We start from the raw sequence: 20,451 nt of genomic DNA, 5'->3' as shown, positions 1-20,451 counted from the left end.
CATTCCTAATTGGGACTGTTTTATTTGTTTTATTGTGATCCACCTTGAACCCCTTTATTTGGTGGACAGATGGGGTATAAAGCAAATAAAAATGTCAGGCTGCAGTAGTTTGCTTTTGTCTAAGCCTACTGGAAGCACAAGAATCTCCCCTTATCTCTCCTTCCCTACTCCACTGAGTTAATTGAATACTAACTACTTTTGTGTTTTGAATTCAGTCTCCAGTGACTGAAAATTTGCAGTTAAAGTGAAATTTTCAGCTCAACTGAAAAATGAAGGGAGAAAGTGCAAGGAAAAGAGAGAAACTAGGACATTTTAAAGCAGGAACTCTGGGATGCCAGAGGATTGAGGATTGATCGGGCCTGTCCCTGCCAAATCGAGAGAGTTGGAGGATATGCACCCAGTGCATTTTAGAGCTGCAGGGGAAAGTGACAACAGGTGCAACCAAGATTGTGTTCCCTTCTTCTAAGATCAGATTGCACTTTAGGTCTGGTGTCTGCACTGGGAAGGCATTTTCAGACATGCTCTTTCATAAGAGATGAGCCTTAGAACCTCCCCTCTTGCTCCCCTTGCTGAGAGAAAAGGAATGCTGTAGCTACAGATTTCTGCCCTGACTCCCTATACTAATTAATCAGTGTGTGTGCAGAATCTTCTGCACTTATTTCTGTGTGCTGAAGCACCGAGGGGGGAGAAGAAAAGAACGCTCTTTTGACTACGGCTGTATCTTCTAAGACTCCTCAGAATGCTTTCAACTCTCATTTAGAATTTTGTATGCACAAACTCCTTAGGACCCAAGCAGACTAAAAGCTCGGTGTGAACACACCCTGAGAACCCAAAGAGGAGAAGAGGCTGGGATGTTTTGAGCCTCTGATCATACCATCTGCAGAGTGTGATTCTCTGCTTTCCATGAAAGAATGCAAGGAACAAGGCAAATTAGGCACTCGGTTTGAATGCATGTTCAGGAAGTAACATCTGAAAACTTCAAAATATCCCTTCCCTTTTGAAAAAGCTCACAAGATGGGGGGTGCAAACTGCAACACTTTCCCTTTTAACATTAGGATAATAAGCATCAGTTTTATTACCAGCTTCAAAATGTCTTGTTTTGAGTTATTGCTCAACAATATGGTACCCTTGAGATGCTTTTGATTTTACCTCCCATCCTCCATGACCATTGACCTCATCTATGAGTCCCTATACCAGGAGAAAGCAATCAATCAATCAATCAATCAATCAGTCAATCAATAATATGGCCATTGGCCATGATGCCTGGAACTAATGGGAACTAATCAAAAACAGAGCCAGCCTACTATAGTGGTTTGAGCACTGGACTTTGACTCTGGAGATCATAGAATCATAAAATTGGAAGAGACCGCTAGGGCCATCCAGTCCAACCCCCCTGCCATGCAGGAAATCTAGATCAAAGCATCCCCAACAGATGGCCATCCAACCTCTGTTTGAAAACCTCTAAGGAAGGAGACTCCACTACACTCCAAGGGAGTTTGTTCCACTGTCAGGAGGTTCCTCCTAATGTTGAAGTGGAATCTCTTTTCGTGCAGTTTGCATCCATTGTTCCGGGTCCTAGTCTCTGGAGCAGCAGAAAACAAGCTAGCTCCCTCCTCATTATGACATCCCTTCAAATATTTAAACAGGGCTATCATATCACCTCTTAATCTTCTCTTCTCCAGGCTAAACATCCCCAGCTCCCTAAGTCGTTCCTCATAGGGCATGGTTTCCAGACTCTTCACCATTTTAGTCGCCCTCTTCTGGACACACTCCAGTTTCTCAATGTCCTTTTTGAATTGTGGTGCCCAGAACCGGACACAACATTCCAGGTGGGGCCTGACCAGAGCAGAATAGAGTGGCATTATTACTTCCCTTGATCTAGACACTATACAGAAGTGATGCAGCCTGTTGATGCAGCCTAGAATCACATTGGCCTTGTTAGCTGCCGCATTGCACTGTTGAGTCATGTTCAACTTGTGGTCTACTTGGACTCCTAGATCGCTTTCACATGTAATTTCATTCAGCCAGGTGTCCCCCATCCTATATCTGTGCATTTCATTTTTCCGCTCTAAGTGCAGTACCTTACATTTCTCCATGTTGAATTTCATTTTGTTAGCTTTGGCCCAGTTTTCTAGTCTGTTCAGGTCATTTTGAATCTTGATCCTGTCTTCTGGGGTATTAGCTACTCCTCCTAATTTGGTGTCATCTGCAAATTTGATAAGTATCCCCCCAATTTTGTTCTCCAAGTCATTGATAAAGTCATTGATAAAGATCACGGCTTGAATCCTGGTTCAGCCATACGAACCACTGGGTGACCCTGGACAAGTCACACACTCTCAGCCTCAGAGCATGGCAATGGCAAACCCCTTCTGAAGAAACTTGCCAAGAAGACCCTGTGATACGTTTGCCTTAAGGTCATCATTAGTGGAGAAAGACTTGAAGGCATGCAACACACACACACAGTCAAAAACATAAGAATTGAATTCAACTCTCTGGGGCCAGATAAGCTGCACCCAAGAGTTCTATAGACGTTTCCAGATGTAATTTCGGCATCATTGGCAATAATGCATGAGAATTCTCAGAAAGTAGTAGAGGTCCCAGCAGACTGGAGGAGGGCAAATGTGGTCCCCATTTTCAAAAGGTGTGGAGGACACGAGCAACTATTGACCAGTTAGTTTGACATCAGTACCAGGAAAGTTTCTAAAACAGATAAACAGTCAGTCTGTATGTAGTTTGAAAAGAATGTTGTCATTAGTAAGGGCCAGTATGGGTTTCTCAAAAACAAGTAATCCAAACTAATCGTATCTCTTTTTTTTGACAGAGTTAAAAACTTGGTAGATCAGAGGACTCCTATATATCTTGATTTTGACAAGCTCCCCTGTGTTGTCCTTGCAGACAAACTGTTGAACTATGGGCTAGACAATGTCAGAGTCATGTTGGCCAGTAATTGGTTAACAGACTGAATCTTTAGAGTACTCGCCATTGGTTGTTCTTCATCCTATAGATAAGTGACAAGTGGAGTGTCTGCTTTGGTCAAACATCATATGGAACACCTGGGCACCACTGCTCAAGAAGACCATTGACAAACTGTAACGTGTCCAGAGGACGGAGACCAAGATAATCAAAGGTCTGGAAATCAAGCCTTATGAGGACTTAAGGAGATGGTTTGGCTTGGAGAAAAAAAAGTCTGAGAAGTGCCGTGATAACTATCATTTAATAGCTAAAGGAATGTCGTGTAGAATATGGAGCAAGCTTCTTTTCTCCTGCTTTGGAGACTAGAACACAAAGCAATGTATTATTATTATTATTATTATTATTATTATTATTATTATTAAACTTTATTTATATAGCACTGTAGATTTACACAGTGCTGTGCATACAGTGGATTCAAATCATAAAAAAAGAGATTCCACCTAAACATCACAAATAACTTTCCCCCCTACTATTAGAACTGTTCAAAAATGGAATAGATTGCCTCAGTTGATGGTGGACTCTCCAACTTCAGAGGTCTTTAAAGAGAGTTTGAATAAACATCTTTCTGGAGTGCTTTAGTTGTGTATTCCTATATGGCAGGGGATTGGATTAGATGGGCCTTAGGGTCTGCTCCAGCTCTAAGTTGAACAAAAACTATAACTCCAAGTTGAGAAAGTTTGTTTTAAGAGTTTCAACTAGGTAGTTTAGAGCACCATTTCTTGCTCTGGGGCTTGCCCTTCTATTCCATCTAGAGTTGCCCGTTCTAGGCCTAAAGACTGTTGGCTGCACTGCTGTGGCTATGGCACCCTTTGGAGAGCGCAAAAGGGGGGCTATACAGATTGCCCCTAAGGGGCGGTGGGAGGCCACCCCTTTCCTGGCTGGATTAGGGCTGCGGAAACTTCACACTGTGGCCCCGATCTGGCCTCTGGAGCTGCTCCTTCTTACACCCTCCAAATGGCGCCATAGCCATGGCAGCATGACTGTATGGTGTCCCTTTGGCGCTGAATCATCTGGATGCAGCGCCAGAGTTGAGCCATGATGCCGTGTGCCGTCTGGAACAGTGTGCAGCATCATGACCCCTTGGGACAGAGTTAGAGCGTCCAGCATTAGGACGCTGCACCCAGACTCCACCCGCAGGCCGGCACAAAGGAGACACTTTTTGCAGTTCCTTTTTTGCACCCTCCAGAGGCCGGATCAGGGCCGTGGCATGAGGTTGCCACAGCCCCAATCCGGCTAGGAAAGGGGCAGCTGCAGACTGCCCCTTAGACATCTTTCAGCCTTCTCATTCAAGTTATTTCTGACTTATGGCTACTCTAAGGCAAATCTATCATGGGATTTTCTTGGCAAATTTCATTCAGAGGAAGTTTGCCATTGCCTTCTTCTGAGGCTGAGAGCATGTGGCTTGCCCAAGGTCACCCAGTGGTTTCATGGCTGGGCTGGAAACTGAACCTTGGTCTCCAGGCTCATAGTCTAACACTTAAACCACTACACCATCCTGGCTCTTGATTCTTACATAGACTCAAGTAATTCCTCCTTTCCCTATGCCGGCCTCATATTACCTCTGAATACGGCTATGAGTATGCATCTTCCCCAGCAGACAAGGCACGAACAACCAACTTTAAGAGAGATTGTAATGCAAATGTGTACGTTCATCACAGTAATTTATCATTGCACCATAGATCATAACAACGAAATGCATATATTGGATTACTTCCCAAGGGATCTCATTCCTGCAGTGCATTTGAAGGAAGAATAAATTCAAAGCTGCGTCACATTTAACAAACAGAAGAAAGATAAAGGGGAAGGCAAGAAAGATTATTGGAGATTTTCATTTGGCTCAATTTTTTAAGTTAACCAAAGTAATTCACACTTTTTAGATATGAAATGATTTGAACACAATTATTCTCTGGATTGTACATCTCTCAGAATTTTGTGGACCAGTTCTCAGTTCCAAAATGGATGCTCAAATGTATATATTTGGGGAAAGCAAGTGCAATTTGATTGCAAACTTTTTTGCAGCTTTTTAAAAAAATGGTAGGAAACGTGTTGGAATTGACTTACAATTCAACATGTCTGTTCTTCTTTGTGAACTCTACCCCTCACACAATTGGGACTTGCTCCTGCACAGAGCCCCACATACAAAGGTTCAAAGCTAAGTAGCTTAGGCTTGACTTCCGCCCACTCTTTTCCTCTGCACTTGCTCTAGCATACCAAAGCGAGTCCTCTCTTGGTTCATTTTGTCCATGGGGGTCCAGTGGTTAAGAGTGTTGGACTGGAACTTAGGCACATAGGATGATATTTGATTTCTCATTCTTAGTTTGACCTACCCCACAGGTTTTTGTGAAGATAAATTGGGGAGAGAGAATAACCATGTACCCCCACCCTGATTTCACACTGGGAGAAAAGTAGAATGTAAACTAACCAATAAATAAATAAATAAACAAATAAGACACTTCATAGGCTTTTCACCAATAGCCTATGCAAATCTACCCCAAATGGGCATTTGCTCTTTAAAGTTATTTTTCTGGCCTATCCTGTACAACTGCACATAGTTTGTGGACCAGATCACACAGGTTTTTCTGGAGAGGAGTGTGCTTGTGCATGTGTATACTGGTAGGTGAATCATTCTGTCCCTTTGACTGGGTGGCCTTCAAACCTCCCCAAACCTCTGTGATGCAACAACTTTAATAAGCTAGCTTCCCTGTGGCATAGAGCAAGCAGTGGGCTGTAACTAGATTAGCCTTGAAAGTTACTTTTATAAAATAATATACATCCAGAATATTTTGGTTCTAAAAACTGTTTGAATGTTCCCCCATTACCTGGGCACTCTGGAGCTATGCTGGGGTGGGCATTCGCACATGCCTCCCACTGTGTTGCCCAACACTAGTGGTTCATATCACTCCTTCTAAGGCTGAAAATGTGGCACCTAGCATCACTCATATGGCTGGATACCTCATTCTGGCTTCATTGGGAAGTACATGTGAATAGTCGTTTGCTCCAGAGGGTTCTGGATTTTCTGAGAAGATCCAAAGCAAAAGATGAATTTTTAAAATTTGTTTTAAAGGTAGTATAATGCAGCATAGTGCTGAACTGGCTGTACATTGTCAGGACAGTTTGCACCAGAATTTGCACCAGATTGGGCCCAATGTTATTTGGACATCTGGATGCTGTGAGAACATGGGAGAACGTATTAGTTAGCCCATGCAGACATGGCTTTAGTTACCATTATAATTACATTTCTTTAAAAGTAAGCCATGACTTTTCTGTTTATCAGTAGTAAATAAATCAAGTGTGGGAATCAAGGCTTAGATGTTGTTGGACTTCAGAACCCAGAGCCTTAACCATCAAAGCTGTTACTGAGAGCTGCAAACCAAATAACATTTGTATTGAAACAAATTGCTTACTCCTGAACTAAGTAGTTATTTTTATTTACTTTAGAAAAAAACCCCAAGATCTGAGCACTACAAATCGTTGATCTGTTGTACCAATTCATCATCCACAGTACTAGGCAGAACTTGACCCACATAATATTTCCTTTCTATCAGCTGGAGAAGCCAAAATAACCCTAGAAGCTTTAAAAAAAATCCACTGGCAGACCTTTATTAGGGAGAATTGTACAAAGGTGAGAACTTTCAAGATATCGAGAATTCTTCAGGCTAGGTGAAAATAAAACTTTGGGTAGGGGGAAGAAAGTTCCAAATGTTGACTAAGGAGATTAGCGCACAGCTAAAAAAGCAACTTACCACTGCTGAATTCAGTTCCAAGTCAGGTTACATCTGGATTGTATCGCATGGATTTTTGCCTCCTACGCTGCCGGACAGATGCCTCCCAGGTAACATGCAGCTGGAATCCAAGTTTAGTTGGCCTCTTTTCAAAGCTGGGAATTTACTGGCTTTGCAAATCAGTTGGCTGAGCTCGGATTCTAGCTGGATGTTACCCGGGATGCACCAGCCCAGCGACATTTGTGGCAAAAATCCATACAATAAAATCCGGATGTATCCTGAATTCTAATTGAATTCAGAAGCGGTAAGTTGCTTTTTTTTAACTGTGTGCTAATCTCCTAAGGCTTCAACTGCAATGCAGAAATAATGCAGTTTGACATGGCTTTAACCGCTGTGGCGCCAACATATGCAACTCTGGAGTTTGGAGTTTGTTGTGGCACCAGAGCTTTCTGACAGAGATTAAATATCTCACAGAACTTCAAATACCAAAATGTCATAATAGTGACCCATGGCAGTTAAAGTGGTGTCATATTGCATTTAATTGTGCAGTGCCAATGCAGCCAGGATGATGTTTTGGCTATAAGGTCTGCTGTTAAACTCAGTTCCAGCGCAGAAATTTTATGGTAAATGAGTTACTAGTAGGAGGGTAGGGAACAGCTTATACCTCTCAGTGCTCAGTGAGGAAGATAAGAGATGGTGGGGTCTCCATTTGTGAAAACACAAGACTGGCGGCAGTTCAGAAATCTGCCACTTGGCTTAGGCATATGTTTAGTGAAATTTCAGTTGGTACTGCTTGCCTCTGGATATTGATTTTGTTCTCTCCTCTTCATTATCTAAAAATTAACAGTTACATTAAAAAAAAAGAGTGACACTATCCCTGCATCAAGTTTCAATGGCAGTATAAATAATTACATCTTTGTTCCTTTAAAAAAGGAATCAATTACCGTATTTTCCGGTGTATAAGAGGACTGGGCGTATAAGACGACCCCCAACTTTTCCAGTTAAAATATAGAGTTGGGATGTACTCACCGTATAAGACTGCCCCTCTTCCAAGGTACACCAAATAAAAATTTAAAAAAAACATCAGATTTGATTTCAATATGGTAATTTAAATTCAAATGCTTATGACATGCAGGTATTTAGCAGGAAACCTTGTTGTACACAAAGCCTGCTTGGATTGGTCAGCTCTCCCTGCCTGCCCAGTGCTCCCTGTCTCCAAGACTATCAGAGTGGTAGCTGCTTTCATACGATCGCTGCATATGGTGGGGATGTGGCCGCTGCAGTTTTTCAGCTCCCCTCACCATATGCAGAAACTGCAGATTCTCCAGTCCAGCAGGGAATTTTCAGCACCTGCCCTATAATATGACACCTGGCATATAAGACGACCCCCGACTTTTGAGAAGATTTTCCTGGGTTAAAAAGTAGTCTTATACGCCAGAAAATACAGTACTTCCAAGCTCTGGTCTAGGTACCTTCTTTGTGTCTGCACAGATATATCATTAAGGGTGGGGTGGGGGGAGACAGGATTTGTTAAGTGGCTGACTTAACTAGGTTTACATTAGGACCTGGCCTTGGCTCTGATTTTTTCCAGCCGCCTGGGTCTTACACTGGCAAATCTCCCCGTGGTTTCAGTCATCACCTTTTGCTGCTCCTGCCTCCCTTTTAATGAGCATCCCTCTGTGCTCCCTGTACCTGTGAAGAGTGTTCTTCCTGTAGCTCCTCTGCACCCGCTGTGCATGTGGTTTTGCCGCCTTGGGGGATTTGGGCTGGAACCAATCAATCAAGAGGCATTGAGAGTGAGAGTATGGTTTAAAGACAAGCACACACAGCTGTGGGGTTTGATTTCTTCTCTTCCTTCTCTCCTCTTCCTCCTTTATGTGGGATAGCTGTGGGTGGTTCTTTGTGCTGAGGGATTTGGGGCAGAGATCTGTGAAGCTCAAGTTTTAATTCCCTCAAGTGATACTTCATGGCTGACGGGAATGGTCAATTATGGCAAGGGTAGCAAAGCGGAAGGAAGTGCAGACATTTTTGTGGCATTCATTAAGTTTTCACGGGGCTCTGCTAGGGGCCTATCACTCACTCATGCACTGTCATCAACTTTCTCTGAGACAAGGCTGACGACAGCATACAACTCCCTTCCCTAGGTTGAAGCATCAGGTGCTAATGGGCTGTTTCATCCAGCAAAGGCTGAATCTGCAGCAACAAAGCAAGAGTCTGGGTCTATTTAAGGGACCCATGTAGCCTTCTTCCATATTCAGTTGGAAAATTCACTATAATTCTGAAATTACCCTACAGTGCCTCCCCTCAGCAGCCACCATGACCATGATCATGCTGCCTAAGTAGTTCTGAGAGTTGCATGTTTTTAAAAGTAACTTTTCCTGGCTCTTCCTGTGTCCCTTAATAATGGTTAGATGTCGAACAGAGAGGCAGTTGCAACAATGTCAGAACACGATCAGATGGATTCACTGTTTAGATACAATTTGTGGGATGAGTTGAGCACTGTGGACATTCAATTTTTTTATTTTGTTATGTACATTTAGAACTTCTTATTTTCCTGTGAGGCATGCATAGTATACGTGGCCTCTTCTCAACTGTATCATCATAACAATCCTATGAGGTGGCTATACCACCCTGGTTCCCAGGTATGCAAAGGGATCTTGCAGCACCTTTGAGACTAACTGAAAGATTTTGTAGCATAGCTTTTGTACACTTCAGCCTACTTCTTCAGATGCATGTTTTAAAATGTAGACTTCACCCTACTACCTCAGATGAATGTTTTAAATTGTGATTGAGATGCCTGTGTCCAAACAAGTAGCGGGAGAGTCCATTCCCTCTAACTAGAAGGTATTTTAGAGTGTGGTGGAAAAAGAGGCATTTGTAAGGAGAAAGTTTTTCTTCCAGGTGAGGGAGTTACATCATATTAGAAGGCATATTGCACATAAAATCCTTCTACAGGTATAGCTTTAAAAAATGACGAGAGTTACAAAATCGTCTTTATGCCAGCATTCAGTCAGGTCTAAAATAGTCAGAATTTGCCTTAACACATCTGGCTACACACGTTTCCTGTTTGACTCACATTAATTTTGGTATTCCGGTCTTGGGTTGTGTGTTGCAGAGAAGCCAGGAGTCTGGAACCTTTCTTCCAGCCTCAATTGTGGCTTCCTTAGAATCAGGCAAAGGCTTCCTGATTCTCCCTCATCTTGGTTATAATTTTCCTATTCTTTTGCTCGTGCCTTGGGATCTTATCTTTTGAAGAACTTCCAAGGCCTTTCCAAGCTTTTCTGTTTTAGATGAAGCTCCCATTGGGCAAGGGTCTCTCTCATGATCATATGTAATGCTGTTCCCTATCTGGCTTCATTAACCTGTTGACACTAAACCTGCAATACAGGTTGGTTACATCATCAGTTTGCAGGTTTGTTGTATGTAATAAAAAACAGATTGAGATTAAGGGTTTAAGAGTAAGGGTAACAACAGGAAGCCATTATCCTAGTTGCTGCTATATAGAGAATCATAATCAGCACTACCTCAGTGGTAATATGGCACTGTTGAGGTCAAAGCACTGGCATGTACATACAGGTGCATTTATTTATTCATTTAGTACACTTACATCTGGCTTTATTGCCTGGAGACATTCTCAGGGTAGCTTGCAAAGGATGTACACAACACAGTCACAAATCGTACCTCAGTAGTCCTGATGGCAAGCCCATAAAATAGGGTGTGAGCAATTCCCCATTATTACAGATTGGGCAGTAGGACTGAAAGACAGCAGGCTGCTTAAAGCAGTAATACCCAAAGTGGTGGTCCATGGGTCAGTGATAGTCAGCAAGCTGCTGGACCACAGTGAACTTATAGGACAGAAAGAAACAGTTGTAGCCCATGATGCTGATCCCTGGCACACAGGAGAAACATCCTGCTGGTCCCCCAGTCATATTACTTAATAAGCACTGAATTAAGGCAACCTACTAAAGGTATTTGATTGAAGAGGTGGGATTTGAACCAGAGACTTAACTGACTAAGGTCTGATCTACACTGCAGAATTAATGCAATTTGGCATCACTTTAACTATCATGGCTCAAAGCTGTGGAATTCTGGGATTTGTAGTTTTGTGAGGTATTTATCGTTCTCTGTCAGAAAGCTCTGGTGCCACAAGAAACTCCAAATCCCAAAGTTCCATAGCACTGAGCCAAGGCAGTTAAAGTGGGGTCAAACTTTAAGACATTTAGCATCATGTTAATTGACTGTTCCAGTGCTGTCCCAGGTTATTTGTAGCTCAAAAATGTTGCTGAAAATAATAGCATGGAACACACTGCTTAATGTTCAGCAAACAGATTAGATGAGACGTTCCCATGCTATAGTTAACAAACTGCATCCATGTGTCCTGTAGAAAGTTTGCAGAACAGGAAAGGATGTCTGTAGTTGGTGCTGCACTTGAACTGTTTTTCTCTGATGACAAGGGTCGAGTCTGTTAGGACCAGGCTGGATTTATTAAACAGGAAGGAAAAGCCTGGACAGAGGGCCTGCAGTGTTATACAGCAGCAGCAGTGTGGTTTACTTAAGGTTTACCAGAAGTATACCAGATAAAAGTTTTCCTTTCAGTGGCCTGCCCTAGGGCTGTGACCTTTATAATATGGTGCTGCCATGGTTTTTCAAAATGATCACACTGCTGGGTGTGTGTGTGTTAATGAGTGGTGTGCTGTGGGGCCTCCAGAAATTGGTCAAAAGTTCACAAATTACTGGATTTCTCTATTTTGTTAGGCATGAGTGTCTTCTTTTAAACTTGATGTTTTGCTGGTAATACCCTGTGGCCCTAATGGTTAGTTTCTGCTCATTTCTTTACCACTATGAAGATTCTTGAAAGCAAAGCATCTGTTACATACTCTTACTTCTGGTTGTCTCAGGTTTTGTCAGGAAAGTGTGGCCTGGAAGCAAGAAAAGTATAACTAGAATTTCTCCCAGAAATTGTGCACCTTTATTTTTGTTTTGTCAAAGTGTACTTGGGTGGGAGACTGCCAACCAACGCCAGGTACTATAGGCTATATTTCAGAGGAGGAAACTAGCAAAAACACCTCTGAGTATTTCTTAGAACCATAGGGTTGGAAGAGACTACAAGGACCATCCAGTCCATCCCCCTGCCATGAAGGAACACAAAATCAAAGCCTCCGTTTAAAAACCTTGAAGGAAGGAGACTCTGCCATACTCCAAGGCAATGTATTCCACTGTCAAACAGCTCTTACCATCAGAAAGTTCTTCATAACATTTAGGTAGAATCTATTTTTCTGTAGTTTGAATCCTAGTCTCTAGAGCTGCAGAAAACAAATTCACTCCATCCTCAGTATGACTCCCTTTCACATATTTAAACGGGGCTATCATGTCACCTCCTAACCTTCTCTTCTCAGGCAAAACATACCCAGTTCCCTAAGCTGCTTTTCATAGGGCTTCCAGACCTTTCACCATTTTGGTCACTTTCCTCTGGACACGCTTCAGTTTCTCAATATCCTTTTTGAATTGTGGTGCCCAGAACCAGACACAGTATTCCAAGTGACACCTGAGCAGAGCAGAATAGAGTGGCACTATTACTTCCCTTGATCTAGACACTAGACTCCTATTCCTTCTCTAAGAAAACTCTTTGAAATTCATGGGGACACCATATGTCGACAGGCAGCTTGAAAACACATACACACCCAGGGAGCAAGTGGCTCAGTTGCCTGTGCTTTCATTTTGGGTCTTGTTCTGTTCCTTCCCCTTCCATTTTTAACTGGTTCTGTTAAAATACAAAGCAGATCATGCCTAGGTCTGAAATCTCCCTTCCCTTTGACTTTTGCCACTTGGGGAACAAAGGGAAGGGACAAGGTCACTTTGGGGTCTCTTCTATGATTGTCGGAATGTTGTATAGGCCAAAGTATAGTATTTCCTTCTCAGAGTCCACTTCAAGAGCCACCCTATAAACCTTGCTGTGTCTCAATAATTCGCCCACTGGGTAGATGGACAACAATGCCATAGTTGATGAATAGGCCACATACCTGTGAATCTAACAGTGCTGGCGATGGCAAAGAAGTGCCATTCATCCATCATGGCCTGTCAGCCAGCTGCTGTCTTGGCAAGAAAGTTTTCTTGGGTCAGGCGGAACCAGTGACACAATTGGCATGGTGTTGATAGGGAAGCTGAGGCAAGATCTGTGAGTGGATAAGATGGAAAGATTGAGAAGAAGAGAAATTCTGAAAAAACACAGAAGGCTTAAGCCTGCCTACTGGACCATAGGGACTGAATGCCTCATATCAAAGTGGCCAGATGGGCTAGCCTTTTGGTTCATTTAACTCAGTCTCCAATGTTCAGGCACAACCAGATGCTTCAGAGAGATGTTTATGAGAAGTAGAAGCAATGCACCACTTGTTTGTTCCCAATATCTGGCAGACTTGAAGGTGGCCTCTTCATTCAAATCTATCCATTGACCACCTTGGCTAGTGCCCAGTGCATTTATGATCCACCCTCCATTTCTGGTTGTTGTTAACTGCCCTCGAGTAGGCCTCAACTCATGGGAACCCTGTGAATGAGACATCTCCAAGCCCCCCTGCCCTCAGTAGCTCAGATCCTGCAGGCTCAGGGCCATAGTCTCCTTGATTGAGGCTAAGCTCCATTACTTTTTTGAGGTGAGTTAGTTTAGCATAAACGTGGTGGAAATCTTCTCTTCAGTGTAGAGGTTATTTAAGTTTCCTAAGGCTTCAGCCTTTTGTAAGGAAACAAAAACATTTAAAAATAAAAAATGTCAAAGCCAAGCCTGTGAGGTCTAGCTTTAAATTAGCAGAGTAGCAGAAATGTGCCTTGTCTAACTATGTCCCGGTACAAACAGGCCTTTAGGGATGCCCTCATCACATGCTAGAATTGCCCGGGGACGGAGTGACCACATGCCCCGCAACCCTAGCACATGGCCAGGGCATCACTGCTGTGCAGCGCCGTACAAACAGTGCGCTTAGCAATGATGTCGCAGCTACGCCATGTCCAAATGGTGTGCACAGCTGTGATATCATTGCACCATCTCCGGTGCTTGGCTGCAAAAAGAAGCCACTTCTGCATGTTCCTTTTTTGCTGAGCAGCGGTACCGCGCAATTTGGTTGCTGCGGTACCGCTGCGCAGCAACGAGAGGCAGCTCCTGGCCGCCTTTTCCTGGTGCAGTGTACCGTGCCTATGCTTCCCTAAGAACTGAGACTGACTCTAAAAACAACAAACATGTAGCTTGTAGTTTAAAACAAAAATTTACTAGTGGCTTTAATCTATATTTACATAAAAGCTATATCCTAATCTATCTAGTGAATAGTTCAGGTGACTATATCACCATCTTTCCAAAGAAAGATGAGAGAGGAGGAAGATGGAAAACATGCACTTCAGGAGAAAATCTTGAGAGAATGTCTGTTAGTCCCAAAGGGGGAGTGACCTAAATCATATGCTTAGTTTGAATGAGAAATGCAGGAAATCCTTGTCTATCTAAGGAGGGAGAAAGAGAATGCAAAAATTTTCCAACATTTGGATTCCAGTGTGTTGTGAGAGACCACGCTAGGCTGTCTTTTGGACAGCTACATTTTGGCTGTAGTGGCAAAACAGAACCTGTGTAGGGGCAGAGCTCCGCCTGAAAGTCAGGTGACTCCAGGGTCCACATACGCTGCCTGCCATTGGAGTGGCAATGATTAAAAAAAAAACTTTACATTGAGCATTTCTGTTTTGAAAGAAGGTGCATGGGGAAACCATTCCCCATTTGGAAACACAACTATGCTTCAAATTGCAGAACAACAGCAAATTTAAAGGAAAGACTGTGCATTTTGCCACTGTTTATGGCAGCAAATGTGGCAGGGTGGTGATGTTAGTAGGTATTGCAGGGAGGCGTTTGGTTCATAGGTCACATGTGGAACTCTCTTCCACAGGAGGCTAGATGGGCCCCCTCTCTTTTTGCCTTTTGACGGCAGGCTAAGATGTTTTTATTTAAGCAAGCATTTAAAACCTAAAGCATGCCACAGTATTTTTTATATTGAACATGTGTATTGCCTTGTAACTTCTAATATTTTTAATGTAATTTTATATTGTTTTCAGATTACTTTAACTGTTAAAATGTTATTGTACTGTTTTTTTTAAAACTGTGAGACACCTTGGTCCCTTCAGAGAGAAAAGTGGAATATAAATAAAATAAATAATAAATATTGTTCGATCCACCTCTCAGTTAAACAATTCATATCTCATTCTGGTCAAAATCAGGGTCATTCCAACTCCACACGGTGGCGTAGATATTTAAATAATTCTGGTCATATATCACAGCTGTTTCAACTCTAAAATTAAAGCAGAACCTCCCCATGTGGCCCAAACTGAGCAGGCTTTGTGAATAAATTTATGCAAATATACCTTTGGCTGCATCTACGCCACAGAATGAATGCAATTTGGCACCACTCTATGGCTCACTTCTATGGAATTCTGGGATTTGTCATTTTGTGAGATATTTACCATTCTTTGTCAGAGAGCTCTGGTGCCACAACAAGCAACGAATCCCAGGATTCCATAGGATGGAGTCATGGCAGTTAAATCGGTGTCAAACTACATTAATTCTGTGGTGTGGCAACAACCTTGGTTGCCTAGTTTGGCGCAGCTGCTGAATGTGCTTTTTCCTTGCCATGGCATTTTTAATTCTTTAGGCCAGGCTTTGGCGATTGGAATCTCTGCATGTTAATTTTAACAGTACAACATCAGGACCTCCCACTGTGGCCCTAGTAAACCCAAATCCAGCACTGAAGAGTGCTGGTTTAGGAAAGGCTAACCCAAAGAATATTAGGCTATAAAGCTTTTGAAGTCCTAAGCATACCTAAAGTGCTTCCCATGGGCACTGCACAGGGAAGAACTGAAGTTTATGCATAAGTAAAGATTCCCAGAGCATACTAACTCAAAATTCCCCATTTCTCTCTTCTCTTTGGTAGGTTGTATTCGTTGAGGGCCATGTGACCAAGACCCTGAACTATCTGGAGATGAGTCCCCCAAGTGTCTTGAAACCTGGGCCATATGGCACTGCTTTGAAACCTCACTCACTCAACCCTGCCCGGATATTTTCCAGTGAGCCATCCAAAGCTAAGCTGGATCCATACAGTGGTGCCATGACACCCTGGGACTGGAGTAAGAACCAGACAGCAATGGAACACTTCAACCAGCGGGCCAAAAGGAAGCCTTCCATGAAAGCAGGACGTACCAAGAAAATCTTTGGCTGGGGGGACTTCTATTTCAACATCAAGACCCTGAAGTTCAGCCTACTAGTGACAGGCAAGATCGTGGATCATATTAATGGTACCTTCAGTGTCTATTTCCGTCACAACTCCTCCAGTTTGGGCAATGTCTCAGTGAGCATTGTGCCACCAACTAAGGTTGTTGAGTTTGATGTTTTGGTTCCCCCTATCCAAACACAACACCTCCACCCCCAGCAGTCCACTTTAGCTGAGCCCAAGGAATCCAAGACCTTCAACTGCCATGTAGAGTATGAGAAGACCAACCGGGCACGCAAGAACAAGCCTTGCCTCTATGACCCCTCCAAGATCTGCTTCACTGAGCACACGCAGAGCCATGCTGCCTGGCTGTGTGCCAAGCCTTTTAAGGTCATTTGCATCTTCATCTCATTCTTCAGTATCGACTACAAGCTGGTCCAGAAAGTCTGTCCAGATTATAACTTCCAGAATGAGAATCCCTATTTTGGCTGATGGGGGAATAGGGTGCTTTCGAGGGGATGCAGGGAAGGGAGGGATGTTTAAGTAAGTGGTGGTTTATATCAGGGTGACAGTCGGAGGAACTTTGATGGATGGTGAAAGACAGAAACATACGCACACCCCTCTGTGCTTGGTGGGAAACAGTCACTGGTTCTGACTAGGAATTGGAAGCACGTCCATCAGATAGACATTCCCCTCCCAGTGACCGCTTAACCTCCGAGGACAATAGGAAAACGGAGATTGTTATAAGAGACAACATTGCATTCATGCACCACCTATCTATCCCTCTTTCTGATGCCTCCTGGAGGTGTCTCATGGGAGTTCCCAGCAATATGAAGAAACAGCTTGCTGAATCTGTCTCTCTTTTGTGCATAAATGAACCCTGCTGCTCCTGTGGGGTTGTCACACTGACAATGTAATCCTTTCTCCCAAGGACCTTGCCTCTCATGTGGAATGTAAGGGTGCTGAATGGTAGCAACTGTGAGTGTCTTTGGGTCTCTCTGTCTATGTCTGTCTCCCCTCCCCTTTGAGATGAGTCACAAACCATCAATCTGAGGTATGACTGAAGTTGTCATTGACCTGAGGCTACAGGAAAGATGTATTGCCAGATACCCTGGGAGTGGATGATGGCATAGGATAGAAACTGCCCACTTCATGAACATTCCTGTACCGAGAGAACATAAAATATAAAGCAGAAGGGAAAGACCACATTAAATTTGGGGGATGGATTATGGGGGGGGGAAGGATGTCAGCTAGCATTTGAGTTGAGGGTAAATAGAGAAGGGGCTTGACGTGATAAAGTTGTGCCATATAGCTTTAATTTGAGGGAAGCAGAAAGAATGGTAGATACACAAGTGCACCTTGATATAACAAAATGGTAACTTTTCCTAGAGGGTGTGTTAAAATAGAAACGTACATTCTCAGCAGAGGCACGGCAGAGTGTTAATAGAAATCTAAGTAGGTATGTAAGGATGGTCAGAGTGACTGAAATTCAACAGAGGCGTGACAGTAGAAACAAGTAGATAGCGCGCATATGTGTACACAGCATGGTGGCTCACAAGAACATGTGCTACATTTTGTATATGCTTGTAGCCTTAATGACATATGTGTGCACAAGTGTGCTCATTTGAGTATATAACTAGAAATGTATATGCATGTTAGCAACAAGTAACAAAAGTGTGTGAGAGTTTAAATTGGGGCTGAAAGCTTTCATTGATTTATTCAACAGATTAGTCAACCAGAGATTTAATCACAGATTGAAATTTCTCCCTCTAATTGATCAGTGGGGTTTCAAAGAAGGGCACACCACTGAGTGTCTGCACAAGTGTACTAGCTCCCTTCTTTCCTGTGGATAGATTTTGCTTCCAGTTTACACTGAAAGAGAACCAGTGTTTCTCATTTCAGGGTGAAATGAGGGCTTTCCTGCCAGCAATAAGAACCACTAAGCAACTCAGGCTGACAGTGCTCACTTGAAAACAACATCAGTTTGTCTTTTAAATCTGGATCTTCCGCCCTACCAATGGGATTTGAAGTTGTTCCTTTTAAAGCCATTTTGGCTCCAGTGTGTTTCTGTAATCAGAAATATTCTGCATGGAAAAGAAAACATAAAAGATGGCCTTTTCTTTCTTAACAATGAGAGGTAGCTTTTGGTTATTCAAGGATAAGTGAGCTCATATTTTAGTAGGAAGTCAAGCCTTCCTTGTTGAAACTTCAAAACAAAAGCACCTGTAATTCTTTTTCATGATTTGAGTATCAAAACCAGATGATTAATCAACAAAGACTTTAAAAATAACAACAACAGTAGACAGCCCTAGTTTTAATCTGTGCACATGTTTTGGTGTGAAGATTTCATCAAAGACTACGGCAACATTTGAAAGGGAGCATGTATGTTATCAGGAATCTGAATGCATCAGTAGGGAGTACCTGCATATAAAGCTGTGGATGTACAGGTGAGGTGATGTTGATAGGGAAGTCTGCAAGTGATTTATGAGCTGGTAGGGTGTGTTTTGTTTGGCTTTGTTTTGTTTGACTGTACAGGAAGAGACCATACTCATTTTGTATAACGTATTTATTTTGAATTCCCCCTGCACTGTGTGACTGGTCATGTTTGGATGTTTCCTCTAGAACAAGTTATCCTTAAAACATCTTCTACAGTGCTCTTAAGTCACTCTCCTTGGCATATGGAGGATCTGCGCTGTTTAAGTTTACCTGTGAACAGCTGGTACCTGGCTTGTCTTGCCTTCAGGCAGGTGGTGATTCAGATAGATCATTTTGATCTGGCTACAAGGTAAAACTGGATCTCTTCACAGTTCTCCAGGTGATTTGTAGTAGATGTGCAAGAGCTGACTACTAATTAATTATAGAAGAATAAAAATTATTCTTCAATTACTGTTGAAAGTGTAGGTAGGATAATCAAGATCCAGGAGTGTGAGCTTCATTCAGTTCTGATATTCAAAACAAATTTGTGGGCTTAGAATTAATTGATTCTAAGTGTGCAGCTTTCATACCAGGCTTCAGTGAATTATAGTTTTGTTTTTTAAAGTAGATCCTGTCATTCTAATGTCTTGCTGTCGTTGGATGAAATGACATTTGGGCTACTTCCAGATCTATTGTTGACTTTTCATACAGCTTACTGGCCCCCTCCTACATTCATCCTTCTACTTTGAGGCTTTGAAATCTAGTTGGGTGGAAATCCATAAACCACATGTGCATGTACAGGGAATGTAATATGCTTCCCTTTTGAGAATCAACATATTTTCTGATATACAGCTACAAAAATAGTGGTTTGGACTTTCCTGGACTATTTCATGTCAAGATGTATAAGTGTGGAATCACATGCTTAAATGTTTTTCATATTAAAAGATATTCTGTTTCTATAATTCTAGCATATTGGGTAAAAGAATGATTATAACCCCCCCCCCCCCCCCCAGTTTTTTAAAATTGTTTTTGGCCTAGTGTGACAAAGTATGGTCCCCTGGGATGTCAGTTTTTAAAATACCAACATTATTCTTGCTGGAGTAAGTTTGTGAAGAAGTGCAGCCCTATAAGGGCTCCTGGCGATGTAATGTGGTCCCCTAGTTTGACACCACTCCTGGCCTAAAGGTAGGGTTTATTCCCATAAAGGTAACAATAAAGTATTGGGTTCTTTCCTGCATTCCAAAGTACAGTCCAAAGAAAACAGTATCATGTGATATTTCAGAATGTGTAGAGAAGACCATTAGCTCTTCAAATATCAAAGATGAAAGATTGCTTTTCAAATTTGCAAGTCCAACCTTGAAGGCCAGAGACAGATTCTTAGAGAATGACCAGAATTCTACCATGCACCTTTTGTGAACATAGCTTTGACCTAGAGCAGGGGTAGGCAACCTGCGGCCCACAGGCCGGATGCGGACCGGCGAGGCCTTGGGACCGGCCCCAGCCCGGTCCTGCCGCCGATTGCCGCCGGGGCCTTTGGTGTCTCGCACAAGGGGCACGGTGGGGCAATTGTCTATAGAAGCCTCAGAAACATGGATTTATCTTAACATTTTTTTAAAAATCAGCAAATTTTTTTGCATGACCTCCATTTTTAATTTAAAAAGTGCCCTCCATTTGAAAATTTTGTCCTACATTTGTTCCGGTTTATTTAATTAATTTTTTAAAAATTATGTAATTATTTATTTTTTGGCTTCGGCCCCCCAGTTGTCTGAGGGATAGCAACCCGGCCCCCGGCTCAAAAGGGTTGCCTACCCCTGACCTAGAGTAATCCATTCCATCATCACCTACAAAACTTTGCTTCCATGAGCCATTCATGAAACACGTTAGGCAAGCGGCAGTGTGCAGGATTCACAAATGGTGAATGATGAACACGTGCTTAACAGCAGGTGATGAATTCTAAAATAGGGTTGAATTACATACAACAAGTGACTGATGTCTCTGGGACTTCTGTGAGTGATGTTTACAAAGGAAAGGGGAAAAAATCATGTTAGAATGCATGAGTTGTAGACCATGAATCAAAGGCTTATCTCGGTTGTGAAAGGGAAGGGAAGAAACCA

The 20,451-nt window shown here is 42.6% G+C and overlaps 1 protein-coding gene across 1 annotated transcript in view; it reads left to right on the top strand.

Moving 5' to 3' along the window:
* NXPH4 (neurexophilin 4) overlaps positions 1 to 16,414 on the top strand; it is a 130,786-nt gene extending 114,372 nt beyond the window's left edge. The window contains exon 2 of the mRNA XM_089509235.1: positions 15,647 to 16,414. Coding sequence (XP_089365361.1) covers positions 15,647 to 16,414 — 768 coding nt within the window. The remainder of the gene's footprint in view (positions 1 to 15,646) is intronic.
* Positions 16,415 to 20,451: the final 4,037 nt, after the last annotated feature.

Source organism: Sceloporus occidentalis, unplaced genomic scaffold, assembly GCF_023333645.1.
Source record: "Sceloporus occidentalis isolate IW3139 unplaced genomic scaffold, rSceOcc1.0.p SCAF_1, whole genome shotgun sequence".
Classification (NCBI taxonomy): domain Eukaryota; kingdom Metazoa; phylum Chordata; class Lepidosauria; order Squamata; family Phrynosomatidae; genus Sceloporus; species Sceloporus occidentalis.
Note: the sequence above shows the minus strand (reverse complement) of the source record. Positions and strands in the feature narration are given on the sequence as shown.